Source organism: Beta vulgaris, chromosome 1, assembly GCF_026745355.1.
Source record: "Beta vulgaris subsp. vulgaris cultivar EL10 chromosome 1, EL10.2, whole genome shotgun sequence".
Taxonomy (NCBI): domain Eukaryota; kingdom Viridiplantae; phylum Streptophyta; class Magnoliopsida; order Caryophyllales; family Amaranthaceae; genus Beta; species Beta vulgaris.
Window position 1 is genome coordinate 63,937,870 of NC_079202.1, and position 14,141 is coordinate 63,952,010.

At 36.6% G+C, this 14,141-nt stretch overlaps 2 protein-coding genes across 2 annotated transcripts; one reads left to right on the forward strand and one right to left on the reverse strand.

The window, feature by feature from the left end:
• The first annotated feature begins 318 nt into the window (after window positions 1-318).
• LOC104886779 (transcription initiation factor TFIID subunit 8) lies at window positions 319-1,994 on the forward strand. Its single transcript, XM_010671326.4, has one exon. It carries the CDS (start codon window positions 665-667, stop codon window positions 1,703-1,705), a length of 1,041 nt encoding a protein of 346 aa, XP_010669628.2. The 5' UTR covers window positions 319-664; the 3' UTR covers window positions 1,706-1,994.
• Window positions 1,995-2,448: 454 nt separating this feature from the next.
• LOC104886706 (membrane magnesium transporter) lies at window positions 2,449-11,946 on the reverse strand. The gene is made up of 4 exons (XM_010671224.4): window positions 11,661-11,946; window positions 11,504-11,556; window positions 11,308-11,408; window positions 2,449-2,832 (listed from the first exon to the last, which is right to left on the reverse strand). The coding sequence occupies exons 1-4, from the start codon at window positions 11,731-11,733 to the stop codon at window positions 2,739-2,741; spliced, it is 321 nt and encodes a 106-aa protein (XP_010669526.1). The 5' UTR covers window positions 11,734-11,946; the 3' UTR covers window positions 2,449-2,738.
• Window positions 11,947-14,141: the final 2,195 nt, after the last annotated feature.

Here is a 14,141-nt window from a genome sequence, read left to right on the forward strand (position 1 = left end):
GTCAATAAGTTTCAATAAGGTCTAATAAGATCAATCAGGTTCAATCAAGTCTAATAAGTTACAATCAGGTCCAATAAGTTGAATAAGGTCCAATCAGGTTTAATAAGTTCCAATAAGTTCAGTTCAGGTTCAATAAGTTCAGTTCAAATAAGTTCCAATAAGTTCAGGTCCAATAAGTTGAATAGAACGCACCCTTAAAGCCAGACCAACTATTCCAGGAGCACTCATCCATAAACCGGATACTAATATAAATAACATATTTGAAAAAAAAAATAATTGAAATGTGAATCAATAATCTATAATATCCACGTAAATTCAAATAACCAGAATTCGGAGAAGAGAATTGACGGGATTCATCTTCGGCAATTTCAATTCCGTTGAACGGAGGCTGCAAAAATAAGCAAACTCGTTAAAGATACGAAGGCTGGGTTTGGGCCTTGGGGTGTTGGACAATTACACACTTTGACTTATTTTAAAGCTTCTATTTTTTTTCTAATTCAAAAGACGTAAATGCCCTTGAAATTGCGCACAATTGCACGATTGCCCCCCCCGGACCCGGAGGTTAAATTGAAAGAATTGTTGTTTTGTTCATCCACGACAGAGAAAAAAAGGAAAAAAAAGAAAAAAAAATTAGGGTTTGAATATGAGCGATTAAGGTGAAAAAATGAAGAGAGAGAATGAAGAAGATAGTCGAGGAAGAGAAAGAGAAAGAGCTGAAGCAGACGACTTCGGACGAGCTGCATCAAAAATGGCGGTTGCGCAGATTTGCGAAGGGATTGGATATGAAGCAGTGAAGCAATCATGTTTAGAAGCATTATCAGATATTGTGATTCGATACATCTGTGATTTAGGAAAATCAGCTACTTTTTATGCTAATTTAGCTGGTAGATCAGAATCTAACGTTTTTGACATATTTAAGGGTTTACAAGATTTAGGGCCAGAAATCAGCAATCAGCAGTTGTCTCATTTTGTGGAAGAGAATGAAATTCCATTTGCACAACCAATTCCACGCTTTCCAATTCCATCTTCATCAAAACACATTCAAACTCCGACTTTCTTGCAAATGGCTGAAATTCCAGTTAGTAATCATATACCAGATTGGTTGCCCGCATTTCCAGATCCTCATACTTATATTCGCACACCTGTGTGGAATCATAGGAAATTGGAACTTCAGATTGATAAAGGGGAGCAAGCTAGGCAGAGAAGAAAGGCGGAACGTTCTTTGCTTAATTTGCAGCAACGCCTGCTGTCCAATGCTTTAGCCGGACCCTCGTGTTCGGGGTCGAATGGGGAGAATCGAATGTGTATGGAGGATAATTCGGTGTCCGGACCGCCAGTTGGGAACAAAGATGGGTATCAAAATGGTGTTTGTGATAGGAAACATGTGTTGGTGAAGCAGACATTTGCTCCTGTTATTGATGCATTTAAGGCAGCTGGTGGAAGTGATGATGTTTCGGATTCGGATGCCATGGATTTAGATAAGAGGGTGATTCCGAATAAGAGGCGGCCAGTGATTCATTTCAAGTTGAAGGCTGGAAAGAAAATGCTGGTTGAAGATTTGGATATACATCTTAGGAATAAGATGAATGAAAAGAGGGGATCATTGATGGGAAGAGATGATGCCATGGATGACAAGAAAAGGAGAGCTGAATTCATTCTTAGGCAATCATCTATGGATAATCCACAGGAAGTGTCTCAGATGTAAATTACTCATCTTTCTTGTCAATTCTTTGTAGGTGTAGGAAACTTGGTCAGGTTGAAGCTAGTAGTCAGTCTGTTGATGGGGTGATTTATAATTGGTACATTATCTTTGTTTCTAGCTTTGTAGCAGTAATCTTCTTTCTCCACTTGACATTTTTTGACACACTTGTACTACTAAAATTCTTTAACGTATCCTTTCTCATCCTGCAACTCTGGATATCCAAAATTACAATGTATAACTTGATTTAGTTTGTTGTATCATACTTCTATCAACTATGTTGTATTTTCTGGTACTGTTGAGTATAACTTCTTTGACCCTTTGTCGATTAAGGTCCTTGTTGCAAGTTTCAGATTTTACCAAGATTCGAGTTTTTTTTTATTGAGAAGGCAGTCATTGATTAAAAGTGTGGTCTAACACCAGATGGTTTCGTGGTGAAAAGGCGCACATAGCCTTCTCTTGACAACTACAGTAAGAAAACAAGGGTATAGATGTCCTACAATTCGTTGTTCATTACCAAAATACCAAATAGTTTGATTTTTAGTGTTTTTCTTGATAAATGAGATCATGGCTAATTTTAACAGTGACAGATTGCATAGCAACAATTCAATAATCATATTAGTGTCTAACATTCAAGCAAATTTGCTCAGCTGCCTTCCTAAAGTAGAAAACATTAAGTGTACTTCCAGATGATCTCAAAACAAAGGAGATCTGTAGGATAATCTCTGATGAATATTAGAGCCTGGTAATGAATTAATCATAAACACATCTCACACAGTGATTGTCAAAATAAAGATCTGTAACAATGTAGTACTGCACGGAACATGATTTCCCGCTGTAGTTAGAATCTATTCTGCAGCTATATTTTACAGCATTATGTTCAAGTGCTCGAGGAAACTTGAAACATAGGCAAAATAAACAGCAACTTAAACACTGAGCCAGAAAAAGATAAGAGAGTAAGAAACGAGAAGACAACTTCAAAATTTTCAAATAGTCCAAAGTCTTTTGGAAGAGAGAACTGAGGTCTTCAGATGATATCTCACAATTTAAGCTTCATATCAGAATTTGAAGGAGCCAATCTGCCTCGATGGTTGAAAATCATGAAGTCCAAATTCTCAGGCAAAGAAACTATCCTGCAATCATTATCAACTTTCCCAATATTAGCAACATTGAGACGCTAATTAGTCTTATTCTATAACAGTTAAAGACCAAATGCAGGGGGACAAACAAACATAAGATATCTGCATATAAATAGGATGACATGAATAATCAATAAGCCTCTCTAAAAGGACATTAGACACTGCATATGGAGGGCTAACTTCCGCACGAGCATTTGCAGAAGTACCTCTCTTTTCCTTAAAACTATTTACCCACTGCAACTATAAACCGGTAACCTTTGTACCTTTCTACCTAACAGCTCTTTCGTTTGTGAACATAGCTTACTTCCTAAGTTGAATCACAATAGCGAAAAAAGAGGTTTATCCAGAACGTACGCATTAGAAACTAGTAAGTGAAGGTTTCTGGACAAATCAAACATCTGTGTAGACACCCAAGACAAAGAACACCACACCATCACACCACCACAAGAGCTTTAGGACAGTAGTCCATTGGGAAGCAGGATCAGGTCAACTAGCGAGGATTTTAACATACTACTGGACAGGATCGTTAACTCTTTATAGGGGGTCTATATAGAATCACTAGAGGTTTTTTCTATCAGGCCTCTTTTAACAGGGAAATTTATAACTAAAAAAAGAATATAGGGTCTAATTTATGTAGGTTAGTTTTCTCTCTTCAACGGTCTCTCTTACATAATTCCTCTCCCCCTCCCTCCTGTCTGCTTACTAAGGAACACCGTACCACCATAAGAGCTCTAGATAAAATCAGAATTGATTACTAGTTGTTTTAACCCTAAGTAGACCGATTGGGTGCCACTGAAAAGTCAATAGATAGAAGGATCCAGGGAAAATCCAACAGATATCAGTCGCTTAATGGTTGCCCTAAAGCCATAAGAAATAATTAAAGGTTTACCAAGTTAAACCATAAATCTGAGAGGACATTGGGGTTTAGGATTTTTATAAATGAGCAATTGCAGTCCAGCTAGTGTCAAAAGGCACTTACGCTTAGCTATCTCTTTTCTTTGATTCTTTTTTTAAATCCATAAAGTACAATTCTTAAAATCATAGCTTCATTATTTCACGATACATCATACTTGCGAGATTGTCAACTAGGCAATTTAGAACATTTGCAGGGACGGCGAATCGAATGAAGGGGCCAAAAGCACGAGAATTCAATGTCATCTTTCCAGACATATGAATCAATTTACTAAAAAGTGCTCCTGACTTTAGTAAATGTTTCCAGAGATCTTTCCCACAAATAACTACCAAATCCTGCCAACAGCCAACTGTGGCATATAAGCTATGTACTTATGGTTTTACTGGTCTTTTTTGTGTTATCGTACTCATAACAATGTCTCTGATTAGAAGATGAAATCTAAGAACAATAATCCTAATACTCAAACTAAAAAAAGACATCCCTGGTACATTATATTCAGATTAGATTAAGTCAACCAAGCTTCGCAAAACTTTAAGGAATGTCTAAGTGGGCTAGTCTATACATTGAAAAGAACCATGAGGAGCCAAAGTAAGTACTTGGGGAACTAGAAAATATTTATTGAAAGACTTCATTGGTGCTTTTCAAGCCTCATGGCTAATGCTCGTGGTATAGATCTTGATTTGATAGAAAGACTGAAAACAGAAAATATGAGCTCCTACCACACAAGGCATAAGCTCAACAACATAACGTGTAGAGGCATAGAGTCGGAGATTTTATAATTTACGCATAACTGGTGCAGATTTAAAAGTATGAAACCACCATATTAAACCACTTTGATCAGCTTGAAAAAATGATCACTTGTTAGTTATTACACATTTTTTCCGACTAATAAGTTGCTAAATTAAATTCGCATTGAACGACTATGTAATTCAAAGATGTAGAGTAAAATAGGATGTAAAGGCCCAGAATATCACCTGCACAAGATTGAATGTCGAAGTAAATAACCTTTTGGTCTTTTTCATTTTCACCCCAAATGAAGGGTTGGTATCACGTACTTCACGAAATATTCACAAAGATAATTGTTCAAAGGAAATTGTGACAATTTGCAGGAAACAAACAACCATCAATATTACATTGAGAACCCGTGCAAAATTGTCTGATTCGGTTAAACTGAGCAAGGAATAACCAATAGGCTAGGATACACAATCTTACGCAAGCAAGTCCATACAGCATAGAGAAGATCCAAGGAGCAAATGGCCAAGAGAAGATACAAGAAAAAGAAACTAGCCCCCAATTCAGCAAGATTGGTGACCTAAACTTTGCACTTGAGAAAATTGGATGCATAGTACTGGCCTAAAATGTAGGCAAATATAATCCAGGAGTATCAATAAGAACAAAATTCTTAATTTCCTTTTTTACCATGAGGTAACGTCTCGGGAATAGCATAGAAAATCTGGAAGGTTAGTGGCAAGAAGACATTAACAATGATATGAGGGAGAAGTGCTGATAAGGCAACAATAGTTCCGAAGTATGCAGGAAGACCAATATGACACGGGGAAGGGATTGAGTATAAAAGTTTGTTGAAATTAGGAACATCAACAAGACTATCTTAATTGGGTTTAGGCAATTGACATTCTCACTGTACACAAACAAACTTACAAGTATTCTAGAGTATTTCCTGGTTCAAACATAAAATGTGAGGGGAGTAGAATTTCCTGTGAAACTACAAGCTTTCATGATTGTGAGAAAAAATTCACGACATTGGGATGCCTGCTGGGAATCATTATATAATCAGGTCCTCGGAATGAAGGAGATTAATAGAGTGTACTCATTTGACCCTAGTCTTGCATATTGCTTCTCCTCATAATCTCTAGGTCAGTCCATGTTACTCTACGAATGTGTTTCAACAAATCTATTTGTCCAAGTCGATTCAAACAAGTTACACATTGTGTCAGATATATTCAGCTAGATTCTTGCCAATAATCAAGGATAAAAAAAGGGAACTTGGTTGAAAACTTGAGAAAAAGGCTTACAAAGAAGAATAGTTCAGGCCAGAGAATAGATATATAGGTTAATTATGAGAAGGGTTCCCCCAAGTGTCATTCCATCTCAACCTTAGATGAATATATTCTTATCCAAGTGTGAAAATTAATTTTCTACTACCTGTGTGGTCTGTCCCCGCTGCCAAAAAATAGATAAAATATTTTGTGGTCTGTAACCAATGCGCAGTCAAGTCTTCCAGATAGTTATGATGCATAGTCCGTACAAAGCTAATCTAGCTTCCACCCAATGGTCATCATTCTAACGAGGAATCGAAGGACTCGTGCATACACTTTACTCCAACTATCTCTGAATATAGGACATCAACAAAACCATTTGCAGAAAGAACACAGTATATCGTGCCGAAACAAGCTAACGACAGATTTAGATGAGGCAATGTGGGCTTGTAGATGCAGGGGAAACATTAAGGGGCTGTTTGGCTAATAAGGAGAAAGGAAAGGAACTAAGAAAGGGAAAGAGGAAGAATGGAATAGAACTCGTCATTTTCCCTGATATGTTTGGTTTAAGACAGGAAAAGTATTCCCTTTATTATTGTTTGGTTAAAGTCCAGCATGAAACCTCCCATCCTGAACTATCATAGTATGTCCTCCTTCTTCACTACCATACTCGTGCTGCCGTCACACACACCCCTCTCTCTCTAAATGTGCTGACGCCACTCAAGCCCCTATCTTTTTACGCACCACGAGAGTTCCCTCTTTTTACCAATAAATTTGTAACAACATAGTGTTTTCCTCTGCCATGGGTGGTTGGGTTCAATCCAATGGAGGTTGAATTTCACCATTAAGGTTCCACATTTGAACTTCAGGCTATGTTTCTTTCACCTTGCTTCAAGAACTTATTAATCATTCTTGTTAGAATCAGATGACACCAAAATATTACAAACCAAACCTTCTTATTTCCATTAACTTCATACCAAATAAATATTGTATTACGTATACAAAAAAATTATGATAATTAGAAGGATTTTTCGCCAATTGCAGCCCTTTAAAGTCTCGACATTGTTAGTTGCAGCCCTTTTATTTAAATCTCTTCAATTGCAGCCTTAAAACCCAACCACTAGGGCTGCAATTAACAAAGTCAAGACTTTAAAGGGCCTGCAATTCTGAAAAATACACACGAACGAAACCAACAAGATCCTCCATGATGATTTTATTTTCTTATAGACTAGCTACTGAATATAATCAGTACGAGACGATACCAAATCCTATAAGATCCAGAGAACCACTTAATATTAGGTAAAGAGAACATAACTTTAGTGGCTAACTCGACCACCATAGGATTATATATATGTTTGTGGGGTCAGGTGGAGAGTAAAAATGGGGCTGATAGAAAACTGGTGAGTGGTGACAGGAGTGATGGAGAAGGTGATGAAGGGTAGCTAATGAAGGATTGTGTTGGTGTTTAACATGACCCGATTGGTGGTAGTCACTGAGAACAGGAAAGTGTACGAGGCAAAACCTGAAATGGGGTAACTCAAATCCCGGTTGGGGGGGGGGGGATAGTATTACATTCAGGTTAGCTTCATTAACCAAAACAATAAGTGAACCAGACACTGAGAGCACAACTCCTTTTCATTTTTACCCCAAATGAAGGGTTGGTATCATGTAGTTCATGAAATGTTCACAAAGATAATTGTGACGATTTGCAGGAAACAAACAGCCATCAACATTACATTGAGAACCCGTGCAATATTGTCTGATTCTATCAAACTGAGCAGGAAATAATCAATCAGCTAGGACACACTATGTTACGCAAGCAAGTCCATACAGGATAAAGAAAATCCGTGGAGCAGATGGCCAAGAGAAGGTACAAGGAAAAAAGAATCTAGCACCAATTCAGCAAGATTGGTGACCTAAATTTTGCATTTGAGAAGATTGAATGCATAGTACTGGCCTAAAGTGTAGGCAAATCATCCAGGGGTATGGACAAGAACAAATTTCTTAATTTTCCTTTTTTCCCATGAAGTAACGTCTTGGGAATAGCATAGAAAATCTGGAAGGTGAGTGGCAAGAAGACATTAACAACAATATGAGGGAGAAGTGTCGATAAGGCAATGGTTCCAAAGTATGCAGAAAGAACAATATGACATGGAGAAGGGGTTGAGTATAAAGGTTTTTCTAAATTGAGACCATCAACAAGTCTGCCCTAGTTGGGTTTAGGAAATTGACAGTCTCAAAGTTACACAAACAAACCTACAAGTATTCTAGAGGTTTCTGGTTCGTAGATGAAATATGAGGGAGGTAGAATTTCCTGTGAAACACAAATTTCATGATTGTAAGGAAAAATTCGAAAATATTTGGATGCCTGCTGGGAATCACTATATAATTACGTCCTCTGGAATGAAGGAGATTAATAGAGCGTGCTCATTTGACCCTAGTCTTGCGTATTGCTTCTCCTCATAATCTCTAGGTCAGTCCATGCTACTCTACGAATGCGTTTTAACAAATCTATTTGTCCAAATCGCTTCAGATAAGTTACACGTTGTGTCAGATATATTCAGCTAGATTCTTGCCAATAATCAAGAATCAGAAAAGGAAACTTGGTTGAAAACTTGAGAAAAGGCTTTCTGAGAAGAACAGTTCAGGCTTGAGCGTAGATATACAGGTTAATTATGAGAAGGATGCCCCAAGTGTCATTCCATCTCAACCTTAAATGAATATACAATCTTATCCATATGTGAACAACAATTTTCTACTACCTGTGTGGGTGGTCTGTCCCCATTGCCAAAAAGAAGAGATAAAATATTTTGTGGTCGGTAACCACTGGGAAGTCAAGTCTTCCAGATAGTTATGATGTGTAGTCCGTACAAAGTTAATCTAGCTCCCACCCAATGGTCATCATTCTCACAAAAAATTGAAGGACTCACTTAACTCCAAGTACCTCCAAGTATAGGACATCAACAAATCCATTTGCAGAACGAACCCAGTATATTATGCCTAAACAAGCAAATGATGGATTTAGATGAGATAATGTGGGCTTGTAAAGGCAGGAGAAACATTAAGCGGATGTTTGGCTAATTAAGGAGAAATGTAAGGAACTAAAAGAGGGAAGAGGAAGAATGAAATAGAACTCCTCATATTCCCTGATATGTTTGGTTTTAAGACAGAAAAAGTATTCCCTTTTTTATTGTCTGGTGAAGTCCAGCACGACACCTCCGATCCTGAACCACCATAGTCTGTCCTCCTTCATTACTACCATAACTTGTACTACCATGGTCACACATACTCCTCTTCCTGAATATCCTGACGCCACTCAAGCCCCTATATTTTGACGCCACCACGGGAGTTCCCTCTTTCTACCAACATAGTGTTTTCTTCTGCCATGGTGGTTGGGTTCGATCAAATGGTGGTTGAATTTGAACATTAAGGTCCCACAAGTGAACAAAGCCTATGTTTCCTTCACCCTACTTCAAGAACTTATTACTCATTCTTGTTAGAATCAAATGACACCAAGATATTTCAAACCAAACCTTCTTATTTCCGTAACTTCATACCAAACATATATTGAATTATGTATAAGAAAAAATTATGATAATTAGAATTCTGAAAAATACACACGAAACCAACAAGATCCTCCACGATGATTTTATTTTCTTATAGACTAGCTCCGTAATATAATCAGTATGAGACCATACCAAATCTTATAAGATCCAGACAAAACCACCTTATATTAGGTAAAGAGAACATAACCTTAGTGGCTAACTCGACCACCAAAGGATTATATCTATGTTTGCGAGGTCAGGTGGAGAGTTAAAATGCGGTTGATGGCAAACTGGTGGGGGAAGTGATGGAGAAGGGGGTGAAGAGTGGCTAATGAAGGACTGTGTTGGTGTTGAACATGACCAGGTTGGTGGTAGTCGCTGGGAACAGGAAAGTGTACGAGACAAAACCTGAAAGGGGGTAACTCAAATCCCAAGGGGTGGTGGGGACGGGAATAGTATTAAAGCATTCAAGTCAACTTCATTAACCAAAACAAAAAGTGAACCAAACACTGAGAAACGAAAAGGAGCAGGACAACTCTTTTTCCTTTTCTTACAGACCCCGTACCAAAATCCCCTAAATATATAACCTACATGCTATTCCTCCCCCTCCCCCTCCCTCCCAAAGCTCTGATGACGACATGACCTAAACTCGTCTTCCACAGAAAACTTTGTCTGAAGAGGTAGCTATTTACATTTTAGGAAAGTATTTTTCATGATTGACCACACGACACACGTACAAAGATATCTTCTAGAGTCTAAGGGTAAAGAGGAAAGACAAACCAACAAGCACCTTCGAGAAATCAGCTCTAACATTTGTCTCTCTTGACGAAATTTATTTTTTATTAAGCTGGAAGATGGGAAAACAACTGCATTAGACATTAAAGTTGACTACATTTGTCCGACATGTAACCAAGACCCTGATCCTTGTTATGCTTTACCATCATTGGTCTTGTTTACCGTTACATTTTCTGTCCTCTTCTATCCTAAGCAAATTATTTCGTGTTAAGATAGATGGATTGTTTAAACATGTAATGTGGCATGATGAGATCCATTACGACATAAGATTGAACATAAAGTGGGCCAAAGATCCCTCCACGGGAGATGCAAAGCAGTCAACAAGACTCTAGAATCTCTCTTATGCTTAGATCTCTACTTGTAGAACTTTTAAATTTATATAATCCATAAACAGGATGCTCTAGTTCCCATTACCAAAAGGGAGAAAAAATGAGATAAAATTACTGAAATGCTCAGAATTAGTGCCTAAGTGTGGCACATCAACAAATAGAATAGAGTCCCAAATTTCATATAACCTACTTCAGATAGCCTGTTTATCTTGTGGAATTTACAAAGTGAAACTGAATTTGAAATCAAGTTTCAAAAATCTACACTTACAGTTTATATTCAGATCACCATATCAATGTCCAAACTCCATATTGAGTCAAGTTTCAAACTCTACCCTCTCAGATTATATTTAAAGTAACATTTTGATTTCCAAAAAATCCAATATTAGAAATTCAAAAGTCAAACACTTGCATAAGTTTAGTCCAAAAGTTAAAAACTTCAACAACATAATTTATGAGTTATAATAGTTTATATGTTGTAAATATGATAGCCTAATTGCCTATGGTATGGATTTGTTTCAGCTTCAAAATCGAGGTCGAAAATGGACTTCATCACGCGAAAAACTAAAAGCGTCTTCAACTTTAACTCATAATGTAATAAAGTCACATGAATATCTCCATCTGAAACCCCATATTTTGTCAAAATTAGACAACCAACACTAGAGATAATCAAATCCACCTAAAAAAACAGCATCAACAGCGAAAAAAGAGGCTCAAACATCACCTAGTATAAATGCAATCTGGCATCATCTAATCTCAATCACAATTAGCAATGTAACAAGTCCAATTGTAGAGGTCAAATAATCAGATCAAAAGGGCGACAGAGTGTGATAAGATCATATACAGTCTGAATTCAAGAAGTTTAAGCAGAAAGAGAGAGAACGAAGTATAACCTATTTTCCTCAGATGATGGATGTATAGAGTGGAAATTCCCTGGAACAGTCAGCCCAGCGTACATACACAACAGAAACCCTAGAATCAATTCAATTACTACCTGCATCATCAAAACCCCCAAATTTCAACTCCAAGTTTAATTACGAAAAGAATACATCTAGAATATACAATAATTAGATCAAAAAAGGAACTCACATTCATAGGAGGTCCTGAAAACTCTTCCTCGGTTATTTTTAACAATCCTCTATCTGCCATAAACAAAAATTCAGTTTACATACGAAAATCAAAGGAAAATCTACATACATTCATATATTCAATGGTGGACGGAGAGACGTGAGGCGCGATAAATTACATTGGATAGTGGAGTATGCGGCATGAGAGAGAATGAGAACTCCGAGCACACCGACTGTAAAACCTAAACCCATCTCTACTCCCAGATTAACCAAATCGCTTTCAGTTGCTGAGACGATTTGTTGATTGTTGATGGAGGAGAGGTAATTTAGTTTTTAGTACAAATTAAAAGTTTGACTCACTAAACCTTACTAATATGGTATTTATTGTTTAGCCTAGGAAAATAGGGAACCTCAAATTAAGATTAAGGTTTAAGCCATCTAGGGTTGAGACAAATGGTGCTTAAGAGTTATTCTTGAATTTTGGAAATAATTTCTTGTTGAATAATGGAAATTTTTATACTATTTCCAACAACATGAGAAAGAAAGTTCTTCATATCGTGAAATTGAGATAATGAACTATTTTCTATTAAAGAAAATAAAGAGAAAATAAAAAAATTAAAACTTAACTGATAACTTTTTAGTGTTTTTCATAATAAAAGGTTAAATAGAGAATGCTCAATTAAATGAAGGTTATAAGAAATTAAACTATAAATTTTGCGTGCATAACATTCCTAAACGATTATAATCAAAGCAATTTATAAGTGGTTGGCACTAAAATGAATTACAAGGGGGAAGAGACAAGAAAGAAAGAGCTTTGTTTAGTGGTCAGGGAAGGAATACGAAAAAAGTTTGTGTTTTCATCCCCTATATAAGCCAATTAGTTATTGCTCTTGCACTTCGAAATCATTCTTTTCAGAATCAGACCAAGCTCTGTTTTAAGACGGTCTCCTAGATTAAAAGGTTAATATTTTATTGAGTTGTAGTCTACAACTTTTCTATTACCTTCAATCTTGGCTATGTTGGATTTCTTTTTTTGACAACGTTGTTATGTTGGATTGAGTTCGGCTTTTTAGTGTATAGGCTCATTTGATCTGATAACTTTGGTGAGCTCTACTTCAAATCCCTTGGGATTGTCTTACATCCTCTTAAGATATTTTAGATCATATCCATATCCTGATATCCATACTAAAAGGTAGACGAATTTCATAGTGCACAAACATTATAAAGATTAATGATCTAGTTTTATAGGTTCTCCAGCCCAAACTCTACACTGCACAAACGCAAATTTGTTAAAGAAGAAATCACTAGAAAATTATATTAGAAAACAAAGTTTTTTTCGAAAAACAATCTAATAGAAAATGAGGCACAAAACTATTGTAGCAGAAAGGTACCAGTGCAAGATCCAAACAAATTGACTTTGCTTTCGGGCTTTGATCCACACGTGCATTGCACTTAATTATTATTTTATCCCATTTTGCTCCTTTTCCCTTTCTTTTTGGCATGATTTTCCCTTTTTTCTTCTTAAATTCAACATTTCTTCTTTTTACAGGGTATAAAATTCGTAAAAAATTGGCCCGATTTTACCTCCAAATGATAAATATTCAGTAGAAAATTGACATTTTTATTGTACTTAGATGAAATATCATCTTTTCTAAGTGGAAGAATTTGTTAAAAATGAGAAAGAAATAAAACATGGGAAAGATAAAAGGAACAAAAGAGGGAAAATAAAAATTTTAACATTTGAAAATAATATCAAGCCACCAATATCGACCAATGTTATTTTTTTGCCATAAAGAATAATGTTATATGTAGCCCTTAGGGCTACATATAAGCATTGAATACATTTCTTTAAATGGAAACAGTTTAAAAATTCAAGACACATTTTCACGTCAATTGAGGTAATAAATGCTTGATTCAATATTTTATTTCCATTTTAAGCACCTTATACATAGCCCTAAGGGCTACGTATATCATTTTCCTACCAAGTCAATACTCAATTAAGGTAAATATTAGTGCTTGGTGCATGGAACAATATTTTATTTAGTTTCTACGACTTGTCTTGTAAACATTAATAATTATTGGTATTAGTAAGGAACTTATATGTAATTAGAAAAAACTCATATATTTGTCTATATATATTAATGAAATTTAATCCTTAAATATGGGTACAACAAATTTTTATTTTCATTCAATACCACAATTTTCACCACATTTTTATCAAGGTTTAACCGGCCAATCCATACCGTAAAACTTTGAATCCTACAAAATAGACGGAGAACACAAGTATATTACTTAGCACCAAAAGAAAATGATATGTTTTGCATAGGCTATCTCAAAGACAAGGGGGAAGTGATTGATGATTCATCGCACCCGCGGGGTTCAACCGCTGGTTGATATTGGACAATATCGTATGTACAACCAATATATTTAGAATTTACCCTTTGGCAATAGTCGCACACCTTGCCTTAGAAGGGGGGAATAGGGAGCCATTCGGAGGCCCTCCTAGGCCGAGCGTGGGTAGTGATGCCAAGCAAGCCAAGGGAAGGCAAAAGTGGAAAGGAAATTGAGGTCTGAGGCCTCATGGGGAATCCTCAGGCACCCCGGGACCCTAGGGAGGTCCAAACCGAAAAAAATTCGTCGGGCCTCGGGAAGTCGGAAAA